At 44.1% G+C, this 17,205-nt stretch overlaps 2 protein-coding genes across 3 annotated transcripts in view; both read left to right on the top strand.

Annotated features, from left to right (window-relative positions):
• The window catches only part of ercc8 (excision repair cross-complementation group 8), a 33,446-nt gene extending 29,789 nt beyond the window's left edge, over positions 1 to 3,657 (top strand). The window contains exon 12 of the mRNA XM_056289394.1: positions 1,703 to 3,657. Coding sequence (XP_056145369.1) covers positions 1,703 to 1,768 — 66 coding nt within the window. The 3' untranslated portion in view covers positions 1,769 to 3,657. The remainder of the gene's footprint in view (positions 1 to 1,702) is intronic.
• A 1,687-nt stretch (positions 3,658 to 5,344) lies between these two features.
• Positions 5,345 to 16,661, top strand: elovl7a (ELOVL fatty acid elongase 7a). Of its 2 annotated transcripts, none has more exons than XM_056274081.1 (8): positions 5,345 to 5,672; positions 11,127 to 11,218; positions 11,365 to 11,555; positions 13,269 to 13,349; positions 13,488 to 13,544; positions 13,653 to 13,758; positions 14,097 to 14,233; positions 14,905 to 16,661. In XM_056274081.1, the coding sequence occupies exons 2-8, from the start codon at positions 11,155 to 11,157 to the stop codon at positions 15,154 to 15,156; spliced, it is 888 nt and encodes a 295-aa protein (XP_056130056.1). In that variant the 5' UTR covers positions 5,345 to 5,672; positions 11,127 to 11,154; the 3' UTR covers positions 15,157 to 16,661. The 2 variants fall into 2 exon arrangements, with proteins under 2 accessions (XP_056130056.1, XP_056130063.1); XM_056274088.1 differs by lacking the exon at positions 5,345 to 5,672 and adding an exon at positions 5,697 to 5,745.
• Positions 16,662 to 17,205: the final 544 nt, after the last annotated feature.

The following is a 17,205-nucleotide window of genomic DNA, read 5'->3' as shown; positions in this document are numbered from 1 at the left end:
GTTGGAGGATGTAGGGATAGTGAATCAGGAAGTGCAGTGGATTAGCAAGGAGGAAGTGAGGGCAGCTATGAAGAGGATGAAGAGTGGAAAGGCAGTTGGTCCTGATGACTTACCTGTGGAGGCATGGAGATGTTAAGGAGAGATGGCAGTGGAGTTTTTGACTAGATTGTTTAACACAATCTTGGAAAGTGAGAGGATGCCTGAGGAGTGGAGAAGAAGTATACTGGTACCGATTTTCAAGAACAAGGGCAATGTGCAGAACTGTAGCAACTACAGAGGTGTAAAGTTGATCAGCCACAGCATGAAGATATGGGGAAGAGTAATAGAAGCTAGGTTAAGAGGAGAGGTGATGGTAGTGAGCAGCAGTATGGTTTCATGCCATGAAAGAGCACCACAGATACGATGTTTGCCTTGAGAATGTTGAGTGAGAAGTATAGAGAAGGCCAGAAGGAGTCACATTGTGTCTTTGTAGATTTAGAGAAAGCATATGACAGGGAGAGAGGAGGTGTGGTATTGTATGAGGGAGTCGGGAGTTGCAGAGAAGTATGTAGGAGTGGTGCAGGATATGTATGAGGGAAGTGTGACAATGGTGAGGTGTGCGGTTGGAATGACAGACGGGTTCAAGGTGGAGGTGGGATTACATCAAGGATCGGCTCTGAGCCCGTTCTTGTTTGCAATGGTGATGGACAGGTTGACGAACGAGATCAGCCAGGAGTCTCCGTGGACCATGATGTTCGCGGATGACATTGTGATCTGTGGCAAGAGTAGGGTGCAGGTTGAGGAGGGCCGGGAGAGGTGGAGGTATGCACTGGAGAGAAGAGGAATGAAAGTCAGTAGGAGCAAGACGGAATACCTATGCATGAATGAGAGGGAGGACAGTGGAATGGTGAGGATGCAAGGAATAGAGGTGACGAAGGCGTATGAGTTTAAATACTTGGGGTCAACTGTCCAAAGTAACGGGGAGTGCAGTAGAGAGGTGAAGAAGAGAGTGCAGGCAGGGTGGAGTGGGTGGAGAAGAGTGTCAGGAGTGATTTGTGACAGAAGGGTACCAGCAAGAGTTAAAGGGAAGGTTTACAAGATGGTTGTGAGACCAGTTATGTTACATAGTTTGGAGACAGTGGGACTGATGAAAAGACAGGAGGCAGAGCTGGAGGTGGCAGAGTTGAAGATGCTAAGATTTTCATTGGGAGTGACGAAGAAGGACAGGATTAGGAATGATTATATAAGGGGGACAGCTCAGGTTGGACGGTTTGGAGACAAAGCAAGAGAGGCAAGATTGAGATGGCTTGGACATGTGTGGAGGAGAGATGCTGAGTATATTGGGAGAAGGATGCTGAATATGGAGCTGCCAGGGAAGAGGAAAAGAGGAAGGCCAAAGAGGAGGTTTATGGATGTGGTGAGGGAGGACATGCAGGTGGCTGGTGTGACAGAGGAAGATGCAGAAGACAGGAGGAAATGGAAATGGATGATCTGCTGTGGCGACCCCGAACGGGTGCAGCTGAAAGTAGTAGTAGTAGATTGTTGCTGAGCTAATATACCATAGTTTCTTAGTCACTAACGTTTTTTTTTTTTAAATTTAAGATGTGTCTCTGGTTGTCTTTTGTGTGCATTATGTATGTTTTTTGTAATAATTACACAAAGAAGAGGGTACATTTTCAATTTGGGACGAGGATACTGAAATGAATGTGTTGGTCCATTACAGGGTGATGTCGGCCAATCTTCAGTCAACACTGCATTTGAAGACGCGTGGAGCAGTGATGAAAACTGATGCCAATGTAAAGTGTGTGTACAGAAGTGTGCACAAGGCATTTACAACAAACTTGCCCACAAATGAGGGACCAAGGGAAGTAAATGAAAGGACCTTGGGAAATCTCACCCTCGTCATCATCATGCAGAAGACAAGGACCCAAGATGACGATTAAAAATGGTGAAATGACTAAAAGAAAATGCGTCTCAGCAGAATACATCTAGATGACTATTCCGGTTTTTTATTTTTCTAGAAGCACAGCGATTTTTATGTCACTGAGTACTATTTAACCCAGTCAAAACTCATCCTATATTTTCAAAAATGTCACTTTTTCACAGCTGCGACTCCTGTGTTTGCTGTCTGATTAACCAATTTTTGAACCAGGGTTCACACTCCTGTTAAGATGTTTACAGTGTTTCTCGTTTCAGTATTTGTGTGTATATTTGAGAATGTGGTCCAAGAAACAATCTGTCTGTAATCTTGCACAGGAGTGGTCTTGGCAGCAAGTCTTATTGTTTTTATCGTCTCACAGAGGTCTCAATCTTTGAGAGGTAAACCAGAGCCTCGCATGAGAGAAACTGCAGATATTAACAGACTCCACTCATTCTTATCTCCTCATTCTTGGGGAAATTTGCATTTGTTTGTGTTGTAAGTTCTCCTTTCAGTCCTTAGCGAAACCAGCTGTGAAGAGTGGGCGTGAAACCACTGTCAACCTCCCTTTACACAACCTTGTTTCGATGGGTAATCCTGTATGCACCGTGCGTACATTTTTTTAATGATTTTGTTCGTTTTTTTTTTTCACTCACGCCGTTTGATGCAAAGACATTTGAAGGCCGATGATTGGTGTTAACATCACTGGCTAATAGCGCACGGTGCATACAGATCCCTGTACGCACGGTGCATACAGATCCCCGTACGCACGGTGCGTACAGGGTTACGGCTGCCAGTGCCACTGTACAACGGGTATGCTTGGAGTCCTATTCTTCTTCTTTTTTCTTCTTTCTGCTTGTTCCCTGGTTTTCAGGGGTCGCCACAGCGGAATTTATAGTTTCCATCGGTACCCTGTGAGGGCACAGCACCAATGGTGGCTGTCGTTAATCCGGCCCTCGATCGATCTGGTATGGTTTTGTCAATCCACATAAGGATTTGGCAAAATTTTACGTCGGATGCCCTTCCTGACACAACCACTAACCCTATGGACGGGGGCTCAGGTAAAGCGCTGGATGCCGTGCCATCCCAGAATTCATGGATTTGCACCCATGCCCGGAGTCGAATGAGAGTGGAGCTTTACCACCAATCTCACACACATATCATGAAGGCTGTGTATTTCATAAATACTATCATTCATACCAGTGTATAGGCGATACACTGGTATAGTCTGAAAGATGCTGTCTGAAATATGTGATAAGTACTTCTAAGTGAACGGTCTGTAGTGGATTCATCATGTATATAATAATGAAATGCACTTAAATGCATCATTTAGGTATATCAGGAATCAGGACCACTTTATTTGTCAATTCACCTCGTGTACTTGCGCACATGAAGTGAAACGAAATGCCGTTTCCCCCAGCTCCTGTCGGATTGACAAGACCATACCGGATACGCTGAGGCCCAGGTTGACAACAGCCACCATTGGTGCTGTGCCCTCACAGGGTACTGATGGAAACTATAAAATCCACTGTGGTGACCCCTGGAAAACGGGACAAGTCGAAACAAGAAGAGTATGCAAAGGCTTTGTTGCTGAAAGTGTATGTCTTGAATAGACTTTCATTTGGATACATTAATATGAGCTTTCTGTTCCTGTCAACCCGCAACTCAGGCGGAGTAACCCTTTTTTGAAACCAACCGAAGTTTCTTAAAACTCTGTTCTTTTTTCATTTTCATATAATAAAAGCTGAAATTTGTTTTACCTCGGACACGTGCTTCCAACTTCTTCGCTCGTTTATTATGCAACACCCTATTTACACGTAAATCAAATGTCTTGACTAAAACCCAAGTGTACAAAAAAACCCCACACCAAAGCACGTCTTGAGGTGGTTTGTGGAACAGGATTTTAACACTTCTCCAGTCCATCTTGGGTCTGTTTACACTTGGATTTCTATGCGGTTTGACTGAATCCGGTTACTCCAGACCCATTTATATGTCAGGTGTAGACAGGGTGTGAGGGGTATATGAAGAGCAGATGCTTTATTGATGGTTGGGTAACACTTTAGTATGGGGAACGTAGTCACCATTAATTAGGTGCTTATTAGCATGCAAATTAGCAACATATTGGCTCTTAATTGGTCATTATTACATACTCATTAATGCCTTATTCTGCATGGCCTTATTATACAACCAGTAAGCCATTAACTATGAGTTTTCCCCTCTATAACCTCAGAATTATTGCTTATTAGTAGTACCATCTCAATATGCTTTGCTTCGTATGGCCTTTATAAGGTGGTAGTACCACAAGAAGAGTTATTCTCCCTTACTAACACTTAATGAATATGGTCTGTTCTTACATAACAACACACAAAACTACAAGTGTTCATAGTGTTAAATTACTCTAAATTAAGTTTTTGTTACTAAGAACAGTGGTTCTCAACCTTTTTGGGGTCCTGGACCCCCTGTGTATTTTTGATCTACCCTGAGGACCCCTCCACCTGATCTTGGGGGAGGGGGGTTGCAATTTGATAGAAACAGTAGAAACTGCATTTTAAATTGCATTATAGCATTTATTCACTCTTTGGGGCAAAAATAAGAGCTTTCAGTTGTAACTTAGATATAGTTAGCAAAACAGAATTCTTATGCAGTAACTTTCAGATATATGTAACAACAGAATTTTTATGCAGTAACTTTTAACAATGCAAACGGGAGCGAGATCTCTTATTAAAATACAATAAATTACACTTGTGAAACAGATGTAATTAGAGTAAAAAGTCCTGTTACCCTTTATAGTTTAGGTAGATAAAGGTCTCAGTCACATTTGAGTAAAATAATGCCATTTCTATAAATGTCATAGGATCTTTTTTTTTAAAGATATTTTATTTTCACGGACCCCTTGCAATTACACCACGGACCACTAGGGGTCCGCGGACCCCCGGTTGAGAAACACTGACTTAGAATATGTTCCCCATACTAAAGTGACATCTTGATCATTACTAATTCATTAGTGATTAAGTTTTTTTACTTAGAATATGTTCCCCATGCTAAAGTGACATCTTGATCACTACTAATTCATTAGTAATTAAGTTTTTTATGTTCCCCATACTAAAGTGTAACCGATGGTTGTAATATTCAAATGAAACCAACTATGGATGGATGGATAGAACCACAGCCTAGATTTGAATTAAATGTAACGAGGAGCCGAGAGTCAATAATGACTACGGGTCCCGTAATAAATTCCACAATTTCTACGGTGAAATTCCATCATAAGAAAAAAAAAAGGTGGAAGAAAAGAAATAAAAAGGCAGCCCCGACAACCTGAACAGCAGCGTAAACAAGTTTAAACACCCAACGAATGGAAAGTTTACGAGTCCGTGTGAGCGGCAAGTCCTGGATGATGACGCAAGCGCCCGGAAGTACGCGTAACGATAGAGAGAGAAGAAGAAGAAGAAGAAGAAGAAGAAGAAGAAGAAGAAGAAGAAGAAGAAGAAGAAGAAGAAGAAGAAGAAGAAGAAGAAGAAGAAGAAGAAGAAGAAGAAGAAGAAGAAGAAGAAGAAGAAGAAGAAGAAGAAGAAGAAGAAGAAGAACCGAATTCTTCGTCGGTGACTGCGACGCGTCGTTCGTCTCGAAATGATCCGTTTGCTGATGTCCAATCAGCGAACGAGAAAAGTCATCCCCGGAATGAGCCCCGCCCTCCGGTTCGCCACTTAAGCGGCGGGCGGGCGGGCGCGTCGACACACACCTGTCAGTGAGATTGAAGACGCCGCCGCCGACGCAGGTGAGGCGAGAGGCACACGCACACGCACACGCGGGCCGCGAGCTCCTTCCGTCGTTTATCGGACACGCCGGAGGTTTGTTAATGGATTCCGCGCCCTCTTGTCTAATGGTGACCGGTTGCAGGCTCGTTAAGCGACGCTGGGCGTCGCGGAGGATGAGGTGGAGCGGCGGCGGCGGCGTGTCGGCTCCGCGTGTGGTTGGGTTAACCGTCGCCGGTCGTTCAGTTTTTTTAAAATTTATGATTGTTATTTTGGCTCTCCGTTGCTGCACCTGTGGCGACCAATGGCGCCACCCCCTCTCGGTGAAAGTATTCATTTCTCCTCCGCCACCTGCTGCTAATGCACTTGTTCCCCATTTTGACGTCAGCCGTCACGTTTAACCTCATAAACTCTCGTTCTGTGACGTCCAGCCCGGGAGAAGCCTGCGCTTAAACGAGAGGAACCTCCCCCCCCCCCATGGGGCGCCCGTGTAGTTGGGTAACCTGCCGACTTGCTAGAGACTTGATTGTTTTTGGGGTTTTTTTTTTAAGTCGGGTGTATGACGCGCTCTCGACCCGCGCTGTCTAACGCCCGCCCGTTACCATGACCACCGAACATCGTATTGTAGCGAATTCGGGGGGACAAACGCAATCACGGGAACTGCCGCGGCCGGGAAGCGAACCCGTACCGCCCGCACCGCAGTATTGCTTTTGGGGTTTCTGGTGTATGACGCGCTCTCGACCCGCGGATTCCAACGCCCGCCCGTTACCATGACCACCGAACATCGTATTGTTTTTAGGGTTGTTTTTTTTTTAAAAGTCGGGTGTATGACGCGCTCTTGACCCGCGCTATCCAATGCCCGCCCGTTACCATGACCACCGAACCATCGTATTGTTTTGGGGTTTTTAAAAAAAAAAAAATCGGGTGTATGACGCGCTGTCGACCCGCGCTATCCAATGCCCGCCCGTTACCATGACCACCGAACATCGTATTGTTTTTGGGGTTGTTTTTTTTTAAAGTCCGGTGTATGACGCGCTCTCGACCCGCGGTATCCAACGCCCGCCCGTTACCATGACCACCGAACATCGTATTGTTTTTGGGGTTGTTTTTTTTTAAACGTCGGGTGTATGACGCGCTCTCGACCCGCGGTATCCAACGCCCGCCCGTTACCATGACCACCGAACATCGTAGCCATTTGGATACAGAGACCAACGCCTAAGCAAGCGCCGGTTCATTTCCGACCCCGCCGTCTCCTCCAACTTGACACCGGTGTTATGGACACCCCAGTAGACTGTAGCGAATTCGGGGGGACGACGCAGCCACAGGAAGTGCCGCGGCCGGGAAGCGAACCCGTGTCGCCCGCACCGCAGGTGACATCGCTGACCGCTAGACCAAAGGGTCAGACCCACCAGCCAACGGCCAGCGTGTCTTCTTACCCATGCACGCTACACTACATAATGATGCATACCTTTTTTAGGAGCCGCTACAAGTTCACTGTTTTTCTTTCCTTATGTCTGACGGTTTGGGGGGTGGGTGTGGTGGTGGTGGTGGGGGGTGTAGTTGAAACCTGCATGTCAAAGCTTGTGTGCAAATCCTCACTGCTGACAGCTTGGCTTTTCTGCATTTCCATATTGCGTCAGTGGGAGACACACCTCAGGGAAACCTGTCGTGTAGGCTCGCTGGCATCAGCGGCACACGTCTCTCTCTCTCTCTCTCTCTCTCTCTCTCTCTCTCTCTCTCTCTCTCTCTCTCTCTCTCTCTCTCTCTCTCTCTTTTGTTCCACTTGTAGAAAAGGTGTGTCAGTGATTTGTTCTTTGTCCCTACACAACGGCAGAAACTTTTCCTCCTCCTCCCAGGAGCTGTATTGGTGGGATGAAGGCATAGGCGTTTCTAGCCCGCAGCACCCCTAAATTGAACCCCGGCACCCCTAAAATTAAAGAGATTATTTTTTATTTTGTACTGTATGTCCATGTTTAATAAGATGAAGAAATGTCAAAACCATATCCGGTATATGGTTTAAACGTAATATTTTAACAACAAAAATACAGCACCCCCTCCATGCTTCGAAAATGGTTTGATTCCCCCCCCCCCCCAAATTTATCTTGCCTGGCCGGCCAGCACTCTGGCTGCTCAACACCCCTAAAGCTCTGATCCTAGAATCGCCCCTGCATGAAGGGATGATGGTGTGACTTGTTACTGTTGGGAGTGCAGATTTTTTTTTTAAAAATGTATTTTTATTTTGAGATACTTTATTGACCCACCCTAGCTGTGCAGCCGACAGTGGGCAGCTGCCAGTGCAGCCACCCAGGGACCAACTCCAGTTCGGCTGGCCAGGGGCACAGGCAGGAGTGTTCACCCCAACGTGCACGTCTTTTTGACATGAGATGAACAAGACCTGCTCCCCACCACAGACTGACTGGTTTCCTAAACCAGTCCGACAACTACTGAACTGATCTTCAACACATAAGCTCGCCCTTTTTTTATGTGAGAACCTGTGTATGCTGTTGAACCATTTTTACAAATGGATAGGGATTCAGATGCACACTGAGCCATTTTCATCTGTCTGATGGTGATGGACTGTGAATTTTAAAGGACAATTCCGCTCGGTGTAAAAGTGATCGTTGGCACCGCCTTAGGTATGGTTGATATCTTGGTGTTCGTGAGTTTTAATCATCGTTTCATGTCTGAAATGGTTAACGGCTGACACTGGGATTGTTAAACCTACCTTTTATTTCAAGTAGGCGTTCATTGCTCATTGTCGTTCCGGTGAAGCTGTTCTTCAGTGTGCCCTGCAATGACCTTAGGTTGGTTGTTTTAAATGTACGTTACATTGAAACTCTGGTTATAATCACCCTCATGTTGTACTCCTCATGAAAATGTGAGTTTCTCATGGGTAACACGATTCACCCACACCTGCTGTACTAGTGCGTGGGTGCACATCGTTGGGATTATCAATAGTTGCATTGAGTTGGGCCCATGTTGCGTCAAGTGAGCTCACCTATGCATTTTACAACCTGTAACTAACCCCCCCCCCCCCCGTTTATAAAACTATACTCAGCAGACCGGGTGTAGCTGGGCCACTTCTAACAAAGGTCTGCAAGAATTGCATTCATTTGCGTTTCAGTGTCTTCTAATCTAAAATCTGGTGTCGGACACGAGAATGTCTTGCTCGGCAATAAATTGGGCTTCACGAGGAGTTGGTGATGTTGGTGGTGCTTTACACGACCCCGCTTTGTCTTCAGACCAATATGTTGAAGATTTGCTCCGCTTATGGTGTTCACCGCCTTGTGTTTTGGCTGCAAAATGCCAGGCTATTGTGGTTGATGGCTCATAAATGACCCATCTTAAGACTTTAATTTTCTGTTCCTGCAGAATAGATGGCTCCCCTGTCAGTTGCTAGTGCTGTTTGTTTTGTTTTTTTTCTTCCTTGCTATAATCTTCCATGCTTTCACCATAAACACACACTTAACAAAGAGGCAATGTGACTTATGGCTCATGACTGTAAAATTTATTTGTTCTTACTTTTTTGTTTGTAATGTGGATTAAGTAGTAAACTGAGTAGTGACTTGTACATCCAGTCTGTTTGCAACACATTATCGGGTGAATAATTGCTGGCAATGCTGTTGCGCTTTTGCCAGCTATCGCCCAATGAGTTGAGTTGACTGCTGCTCATTGTGCTGCTTTACACTCCTCCTTTGTCCTAACGCTCGCCAAGAAAGCGGAGAATGCCAGCAATGCTGAGTTTACTCACAGTATTCCCTTTGACCGGCCAGCCTTTGAGCGTTGGTGGTATGCTATTCTTGAACTTCAGATGGTCGTACTCTTGTCAAAAGCATACTGACTTACTTACACTGGCATCACGTGTTTTAGTGGTACGCCTTGCACTGCGTACGTTTTGGGCGAAAGGGCCTCTGTTGGGATTTACTTACTACGATGAGATGAGGATTTGTACATGTGGTTCTGGTTAAACACAATCGTGCATGGAGATCAGGGACCATAGTATTACAAAAAAACAAAAAAAACCCAACAACAACAAAAAAACAAAAACTTAAGTCTTGCCTTTTTGTCGGCGTCATGGTCATATTCCTGGTATGTGGTCCTGGCATCAGGTCTTATTCCTGGTATGTGGACATTTTACTTCTTGGGGGGAGGGGGGGCAAAAAAAAACCTGATTTCTGAGTCGTGGTTGGTGGAATGTAATGGCAAAACCAGTTGTAAAGTCGAAACTATTATCCTGTTCTCTTTTGTCGAAATCGTTTGCCTCCTCCCTCTTTATCTTGGTTGATTCCATCTACCATGCTGAAATAGTCAAGTTTCTTTGTATAGCTTTAAATCAGCTTTCACTCTGAGGTTTAAAATCACACCCTGAGAAATGCACCGATGCAAGAAAGTGAAAATGGATGGTTTTTTTTTTTTTCTGTAAAAATGAGACCAACCTCAGGAAGAGCATCGGAGGAGGATTTCCTCTTATGTACTCAATACAGTATAGTACAGGGTGTAGAAATGAATCTTTTTTTTTTTCTTTCTACCTTTTTCTCCCCAATTGTATCCGGCCAATTACCCCATTCTTCCGAGTCATCCTAGTCGCCGCTCCACCCCCTTCTACCGATCTGGAGAGGGCTGCAGACGACCACGTGTCTCCGCCGATGCATGTGAAGTCACCAGCCGCTTCTTTTCACCTGACAGTGAGGAGTTTCACCAGGGGGACGTAGGGCATGGGAGGATCACGCCGTTCCCCCTTCCCCCCTGAACAGGTGCCCTGATCGACCAGAGGAGGTGCTAGTGCCGTGACTACGACACATACCCACATCAGGCTTCCCACCTACAGACATGGCCAATTGTGTCTGTAGGGACGCCTGACAAAGACGGGAGGTAACGCAGGGATTCAATCTGGCGATCCCCGTGTTGTTAGTCAATGGAACAGACCGCCACGCCACCCGGACACCCTCGAAATGAATAATTTTTAATGAAAGCACTGAATGACTACACTTGGCGATAATGAAATGGTGCAAAATAAAGTGGATGCCGAGATGGCGCTGAATGGAAGGAATCGAGTGAAGCGTCTTGGGCGTCACAGAGCCCTGGGATGAGAGTAGCTCCTTCCTACACAGCAGGCATACTGGTGTTGTAGAATTATCCAACACCCCCGCAGAATCTGACTCCCCTTTGTGTGAGGTTAGGTTAGGACAGTCCCCACCCCCTAACCATAACCCATTCACGCCAAGGGGAGTCAGATTCCATGGGGGAGTTGGAAAATTCTACAACACTGGGGCATGTCACTTCACAAAGAGGGATAGAGGATGATGTGGAGCCGGAGATGTCACAAATAGAAGCAGCGCTCATGGGGGGTGGGGGGTGGAAATGCTGAGCATTTCCATAAACCGATGACCATTGAAATTGACAAGTTCAGTATTGTTGACTCGACCTCTTGTCAGTCTTCATCTCCTCAAAACGTTGCCCTCTCTTGTCCTTTCCAGGTGTGAACCATTAGGACGTCGTGTAAAAATGGAATTTGGTAGTATAAAATCCTCTGCTGCCCTCCTGTATGACAAGTTCATCCAGAATGCAGGTGAGTCTGACTCGTTAAAATAGTTTGGGGAATCTGCTGAGCTTTAAAAAAAATTTTTTTTAAAAAATCAACGTGCAATTTAAGATGTTTTATAGTAAAAAGCTGTTCATAAATATCTTTTGTTCCTACATTATTTTTTTTCACAGATTCGAGGACGGAGAACTGGCTGCTCATGTCATCGCCTCTCCCCCAAACAATCATCATTGCAGCATATATTTATTTTGTCACATCACTGGGCCCTAAAATAATGGAGAATCGCAAGGCCTTTGACCTCAAAGGAGTTTTAATCGTCTACAACTTTGGTGTGGTGGCCCTCTCTCTCTACATGTGCTTTGAGGTAGGATGTGTTCCTCTTTGGTACACTTGCGGAGAAATAAATCGGTTGCAACACACAAGTGGAAACGGGTGTTTCTGAAAAGTAAGGGTAGGGGGGGCTTCATCTGTTCTCGGATAGATATCAGCGTTGGGAGGGTTACTTTTAAAATGTATTCTGCTACAGATTACAGAATACATGTCATGAAATGTAATTTGTAACTTCCGTTAGATTACTCAATGTGTAACGTATTCTAAATACTTGGGATTACTTTAATATTTTCTTACATTTTGTATAACAGTATATGTAGCATTCACACAATACTACTTACTTGAGTAGACTACTCTGTTTCTTCTATTGTATCAACTGGCTGAAAGCATTTGAGTCACCTTGAATATATATTAACAAAGGCTAGAAGAGTACGTAAACACGAAAGATCTATGATTTAATTTTTTAATCTGCTAAAAAAAGAAGAGAACTTTTCCATGTCCTTTTTCTTTATTTCCACAGCTGTTAGAATGGAAAAACCTTAGACAACGATTGAAAATAGAGCATACTGTTTTACTGAATTTACTGTTGAACTAACATTTAGGTATCACTTTCACTGCATTTTGTCACAATCCTCTTAAAATAAGAATGGCACCAAAGAAAAAAATGAAAGTAATCCATTAATTTCAAGAATGTAACTGTATTCTTAATACCATGCATTTAAATTGTAACTGTATTTGAATACAGTGACTCATATTTTATATTCTAAATATGTAACGCTGTTGCATGTATTCTGTTACTCCCCAAGTGTGTGTGTGTGTGTGTGTGTGTGTATATATGTATGTATATATAATGTATACGTTCCTCAAGACTATCGATGGCACATGCGTCATTATTCTCCGCATGGTGGCTCCACTGAGAATGTAGCTAGCCTGTGGAACATGAATACGATCAGTCCTGGTCTTACTTAAGCCCATACCAGTGTCTGTTTGTCATGTTTTTGTTTTCCTAAAATGGGAAGATTCAGTTTATATTTCCCACAGATTTGATTACTACTTAAAACTGTGTACAGATGGACCCCCCCCCCCCAAGCAGAGGATCTCATTTCAGCAAAGCCTATGTTGTGATGTTGCCGCAATCAAAGTGCGTGGTCTCAATTTTGCTGAGTTTTTTTTTTTTTTGAAAAATTTTGGGGATGGGAAAGTGTCAAGGTTATTCGGCGTCCTTTTGGCATGTTCAAGTGGGTTCCCGTTTGCTTACTGACTCCTGTTGAATGAAGGCTGTAACCTAATAGGCATGTGTAATGTCCTTGTTCCTCACATTTGCATACATTTTGGAAAGTTGGTTGAATTGTGGCTTTGACTCGGATGTCCCCATTTTACTCTTAAATCAGTGGTAGTTTGATTGAGTCCTAGATGTGTTTAGTGTATTATGGCATTGTCTGGTCAAGCTGTTATACCGCTAGTGGTGTGTGTGTGCGCGCCATCTCTTAAGAATGCCTTTTGTATATGATGGCTTAAGGTGTAACGGTCTTACATCTATTTCGACTGCAATTTGTTCAGCATGGACACCAAATTAATACTTGTTTTGACGGATTCAAGTTAAATTCCACCAAAACAAAACAATTCAGACTCTACGGCAAAGTGACACCGCTTTTTAGTGTCTGATAGTGAAATTAACTGGCAGAAATGATGTAGTGTTAACCTCTGAATGTGTTGGTTGTGGCTAATGTGTTTCTCTGGTCTCCAGTTTGTGATGTCAGGCTGGGGTACGGGATACTCCTTCCATTGTGACCTGGTGGACTACTCGGACTCGCCACAGGCAGTGAGGGTAAGAAACTTCTGTCAGAAATCCAACTCAACTCGTCACTGGATTTACCACCATGATCAAGTCTGGAATCTCCCCTTGGAAATTGACCGACCTCTTATTTTTTTGTTCTTCTTCTTGTCTTTGTCCTGCCTCCTCTAGATGGCAGCAACATGCTGGCTTTACTACTTCTCAAAGTTCATCGAGATGTTGGACACGGTGAGTGGCACGGGATGTGGTGGGCATGTGTGAGCCGGGGATAAGATGGGTCACATTTACACCGCAGCCATGAGCATCATCTTAATGCTCGTGTTGCTGTCTCATCAGGTTTTCTTTGTACTGAGGAAGAAGACCAGTCAAGTGACATTTCTGCATGTCTACCATCACTCCATCATGCCCTTCACCTGGTGGTTTGGAGTTCGCTTTGCTGCAGGTATTCTTTTTGTTTAAGGTTCCCATCTGCTTAAGTTTTTATTTTCTTTACTGTGACTTGGATATTTATAATGTTCACTTAACAATGGATGTGCTGTGCGATGGTCACATGGACCCCAGGCCACTTTACAACACAGTTTTACAATAGAGCTACAAAATGTGCTAAAGTACCAAAGGTATCTTGTCTTAATCTCAATTATATTAACAAGTATAGCTAATATACTTGTTCAAATTGGGTCATTTTAACCTGAACATTACCCAAGGGCTAAACGTGCGTTGAGACTTTTATTTCCTGGTTTCTTAAGAGATTTTTTTGGTCTCTCCAAACCTGTCCTGCAGGTGGCCAGGGAACATTCCACGCCCTGCTGAACTGTGTGGTCCATGTCATCATGTACTCATACTACGGCCTGACCGCCATGGGCCCCAGCTACCAGAAGTTCCTGTGGTGGAAAAAGTATCTGACCACCATCCAGCTGGTATGTAACGTCTGACAGAACCATGGATTGGACAGTTTTGTAATCGTCACCCTTACTGGACACATTTTCATGGGGGGAAAAAATTACTCTTTGGTTTCCAAAGGAATTGAATCAAGTGCAACTGGACTTGGTTATATATCCGTGAAGACGTTTCGCCTCTCATCCAAGAGGCTTCATCAGTTCGTGCCTTTCTGACTAGACCAAGCTAGTCAGACTAGACTAGACCAAGCGAGTCTAGTCAGACTAGACTAGCTTGTAACATGCCTTTCTGACTAGACCAAGCCAGTCAGACTGGCTTGGTCTAGTCAGAAAGGCACGAACTGATGAAGCCTCTTGGATGAGAGGCGAAACGTCTTCACGGATATATACCAAGTCCAGTTGCGCTCGATTCAATTCCTTTTGGATAACTATGACCTGGATGAATGAGAACATTCACAGACACGACTCTTTGGTTTGCTCACAAATCCAAGTAAATGTAATGTTACATAATGGTATGAGTAGATAACTGGGAAATTCTATACAATAGACACAAGGATGTTTTTTTTTTATAGATTTCATTGTGGGTTTGCTTTTTTTTTTCTATGCCAAGTTATCAAAAGTTAGGGTTTATAAGTGAAATATTACCACCCAGAACAGTGTGAACCATCTCACCACTTTGTCCCCTCCCCCAGATTCAGTTTGTGATGGTGACGAGCCACATCTCCCAGTATTTCTTCATGAAGGACTGCCCCTACCAGTTCCCCGTGTTTATCTACATCATCGGCCTCTACGGCCTGATTTTCCTGTTACTCTTCCTCAACTTCTGGTACCATGCCTACACCAGAGGCAAGAGGCTTCCCAAGGTGCTGCAGGCTCAGACCTGGGCACACCACACCAACGGAGTTATGAACGGCAACGCCAACCAGCACGAAAAAGACGAATGATCCAGGACCCCCATCCAGCCTAACGACTTCTCAACAGGGTTCAGGGTCTACCTCATTTGGTGCGCATGGGACTAGATTGTATTCAAACCCTTTGGATGGTATTTATTTTATTTCCCTTTTTTTTTTGGATCACTTCAACGAGTTTCTCCAAAGACGTTTTTGAACTAATAGCCACAACTGTATTTAAGGTGTGGATTTACCAAAGCCATATTTGTGTCTTTTTAAAAAAACAAAAAAAAAACAAAACACTGAAGTTGGTTAAATTTACAAGGTGCGTTACGACATGTCCCAAAACAAGTTGTTTTTTGTTTGTTTGTTCATCTTCCATCTCTGATAGTTGGGAGCCTTGGACAAATGTTGGTGTCCTGGTTGCATCCGCTGGCTTTCCCATATGGTTCCCACTAGAGACCAGCAGCCCTTGGATCATCTAGTTCAAACTCCTGTTACTTGAAACTTTTAGCGAATTTGGCTTACTCCATTAAGATCTGCTCTGAAAGCTGGGTGTTGGTTTCTAGCCAAGACCCAAACAAAGCTTTTACATGGGGAATTTTAAACATTGTTTAACATTTGCTATTCACGTCACCGTTGCATGTTTACATGTCTATATGAGCACACGAGGGAGCAAATTTTGGGTTTTTTTTTTTTTGGGTTCATTCTACTTGCCTTCCTCCCTATGGCTTAAGTCACAGCTACTGATGGAAAACAATGAAAGCATTTCTTTTCCTTCCCCATATTGTGCCTACAGCTCTCGTTTGCTCTAATTCTCCGTATGAAGTGATGGTGTGACAGGAAAGTCGGAGAGGGAGGCTGACGAAACGCTGCCGTTCTTGCAGGAACCAGAGCAGGGATGTACATTTAGCCGAAGTTGCCTTACTAATTTATTGCTGCGGCAGAACGAGAAAACTGTAAACGGAATCGCAAAGCAACCATATGTTGAGTGATGAAAGTAGACGGTTAAGCCAAGTCGGGATGAGGTGCAAAGCCCGCTGCAAGACTGAGGCTTTACTGAGTTGTTTTGCCTCTCGATGCTGAATTTAGATAACTTCTGTGGCCAATGAACAATTGCAATAGCTTTGGAGGCTTATATCGCGGCAATCAATTGAGTTTCGATCTGTTGACTGACGTCTGTAAAATGGCTTCTAACGTGTCGCATGGCGTCCCTGTGATAGTTGGAGTTGAGCTTTGTTGCTGCTCCTATGGTGATTTGAGGACATGGCAGCATTTGACTTGGGGGGGGGGGGGGGTCGGTGGACCACGCACGTTAAGGGAGTTTTTTGTTTGTTTTTTTTAAACGCACACCTCCACCCCAGGTGTAATGTGAGACAGTGATGCACCATAGATCTCTATAGCAGACTGATGCAGCGCTACATGAACAGTTTTTTTTTTTGGGAGCCTTTCTTTACCCACTAGTTACGACTCTTCCTTTGAGTAAATGTCAATTGTGTGAAATGAAATTGTGTATGTGAAGTATTTTATGTGTATTTATACCAAAATAAATGATTTGTAATTTTGAGTTTTTCAGTTCTTCATCTTAAGACACCAACTTCAGTGTACCTCTTGTCTAATTGCCCCCCCCTCTCACTGGCAAATGATGAGCCGAGTTGACACGGTTGCTTTATGTGCCAGTGAAGCTGAAAATGTGAATTCTGTAGACGCGTTTGGGCTGCATGTGGCCTGTTAATGTGCACTAAAGTGTTTGTCATAAGGGAAAACCAGACTGGTTGCGGGTAGCCAGATGTTGCTAGCAAATGGATTGGCATGTTGCCCTACATACTTACTGGGTATAATTTAACCAATAATAATTCATGACGGGCCTGAATGATTTGCTTTTTTTACTCCCTCCACAGGGTACTCTTGTCTGTTTTATGTTCCAGCTATGCCCAAATGATTTATTAAACAATTTTCTGCTGCATTATAAGGAGCGCCCCACATAGAAATGGATAAAACCTGGAAATTGCACGTTCAAGACGGTTGGTCATGCCCAAGTTAGGTCAGCTTTCAGATGTTCACAAGGGGCGTATCGAGAGCATGTCAAACTGAATGTTTTTA

The sequence above is a fragment of the Lampris incognitus genome, chromosome 1, assembly GCF_029633865.1.
Source record: "Lampris incognitus isolate fLamInc1 chromosome 1, fLamInc1.hap2, whole genome shotgun sequence".
Classification (NCBI taxonomy): Eukaryota; Metazoa; Chordata; class Actinopteri; order Lampriformes; family Lampridae; genus Lampris; species Lampris incognitus.
The sequence above is the reverse complement of the archived record's forward strand: the minus strand, read 5'-3'. Positions and strand labels throughout refer to the sequence as shown.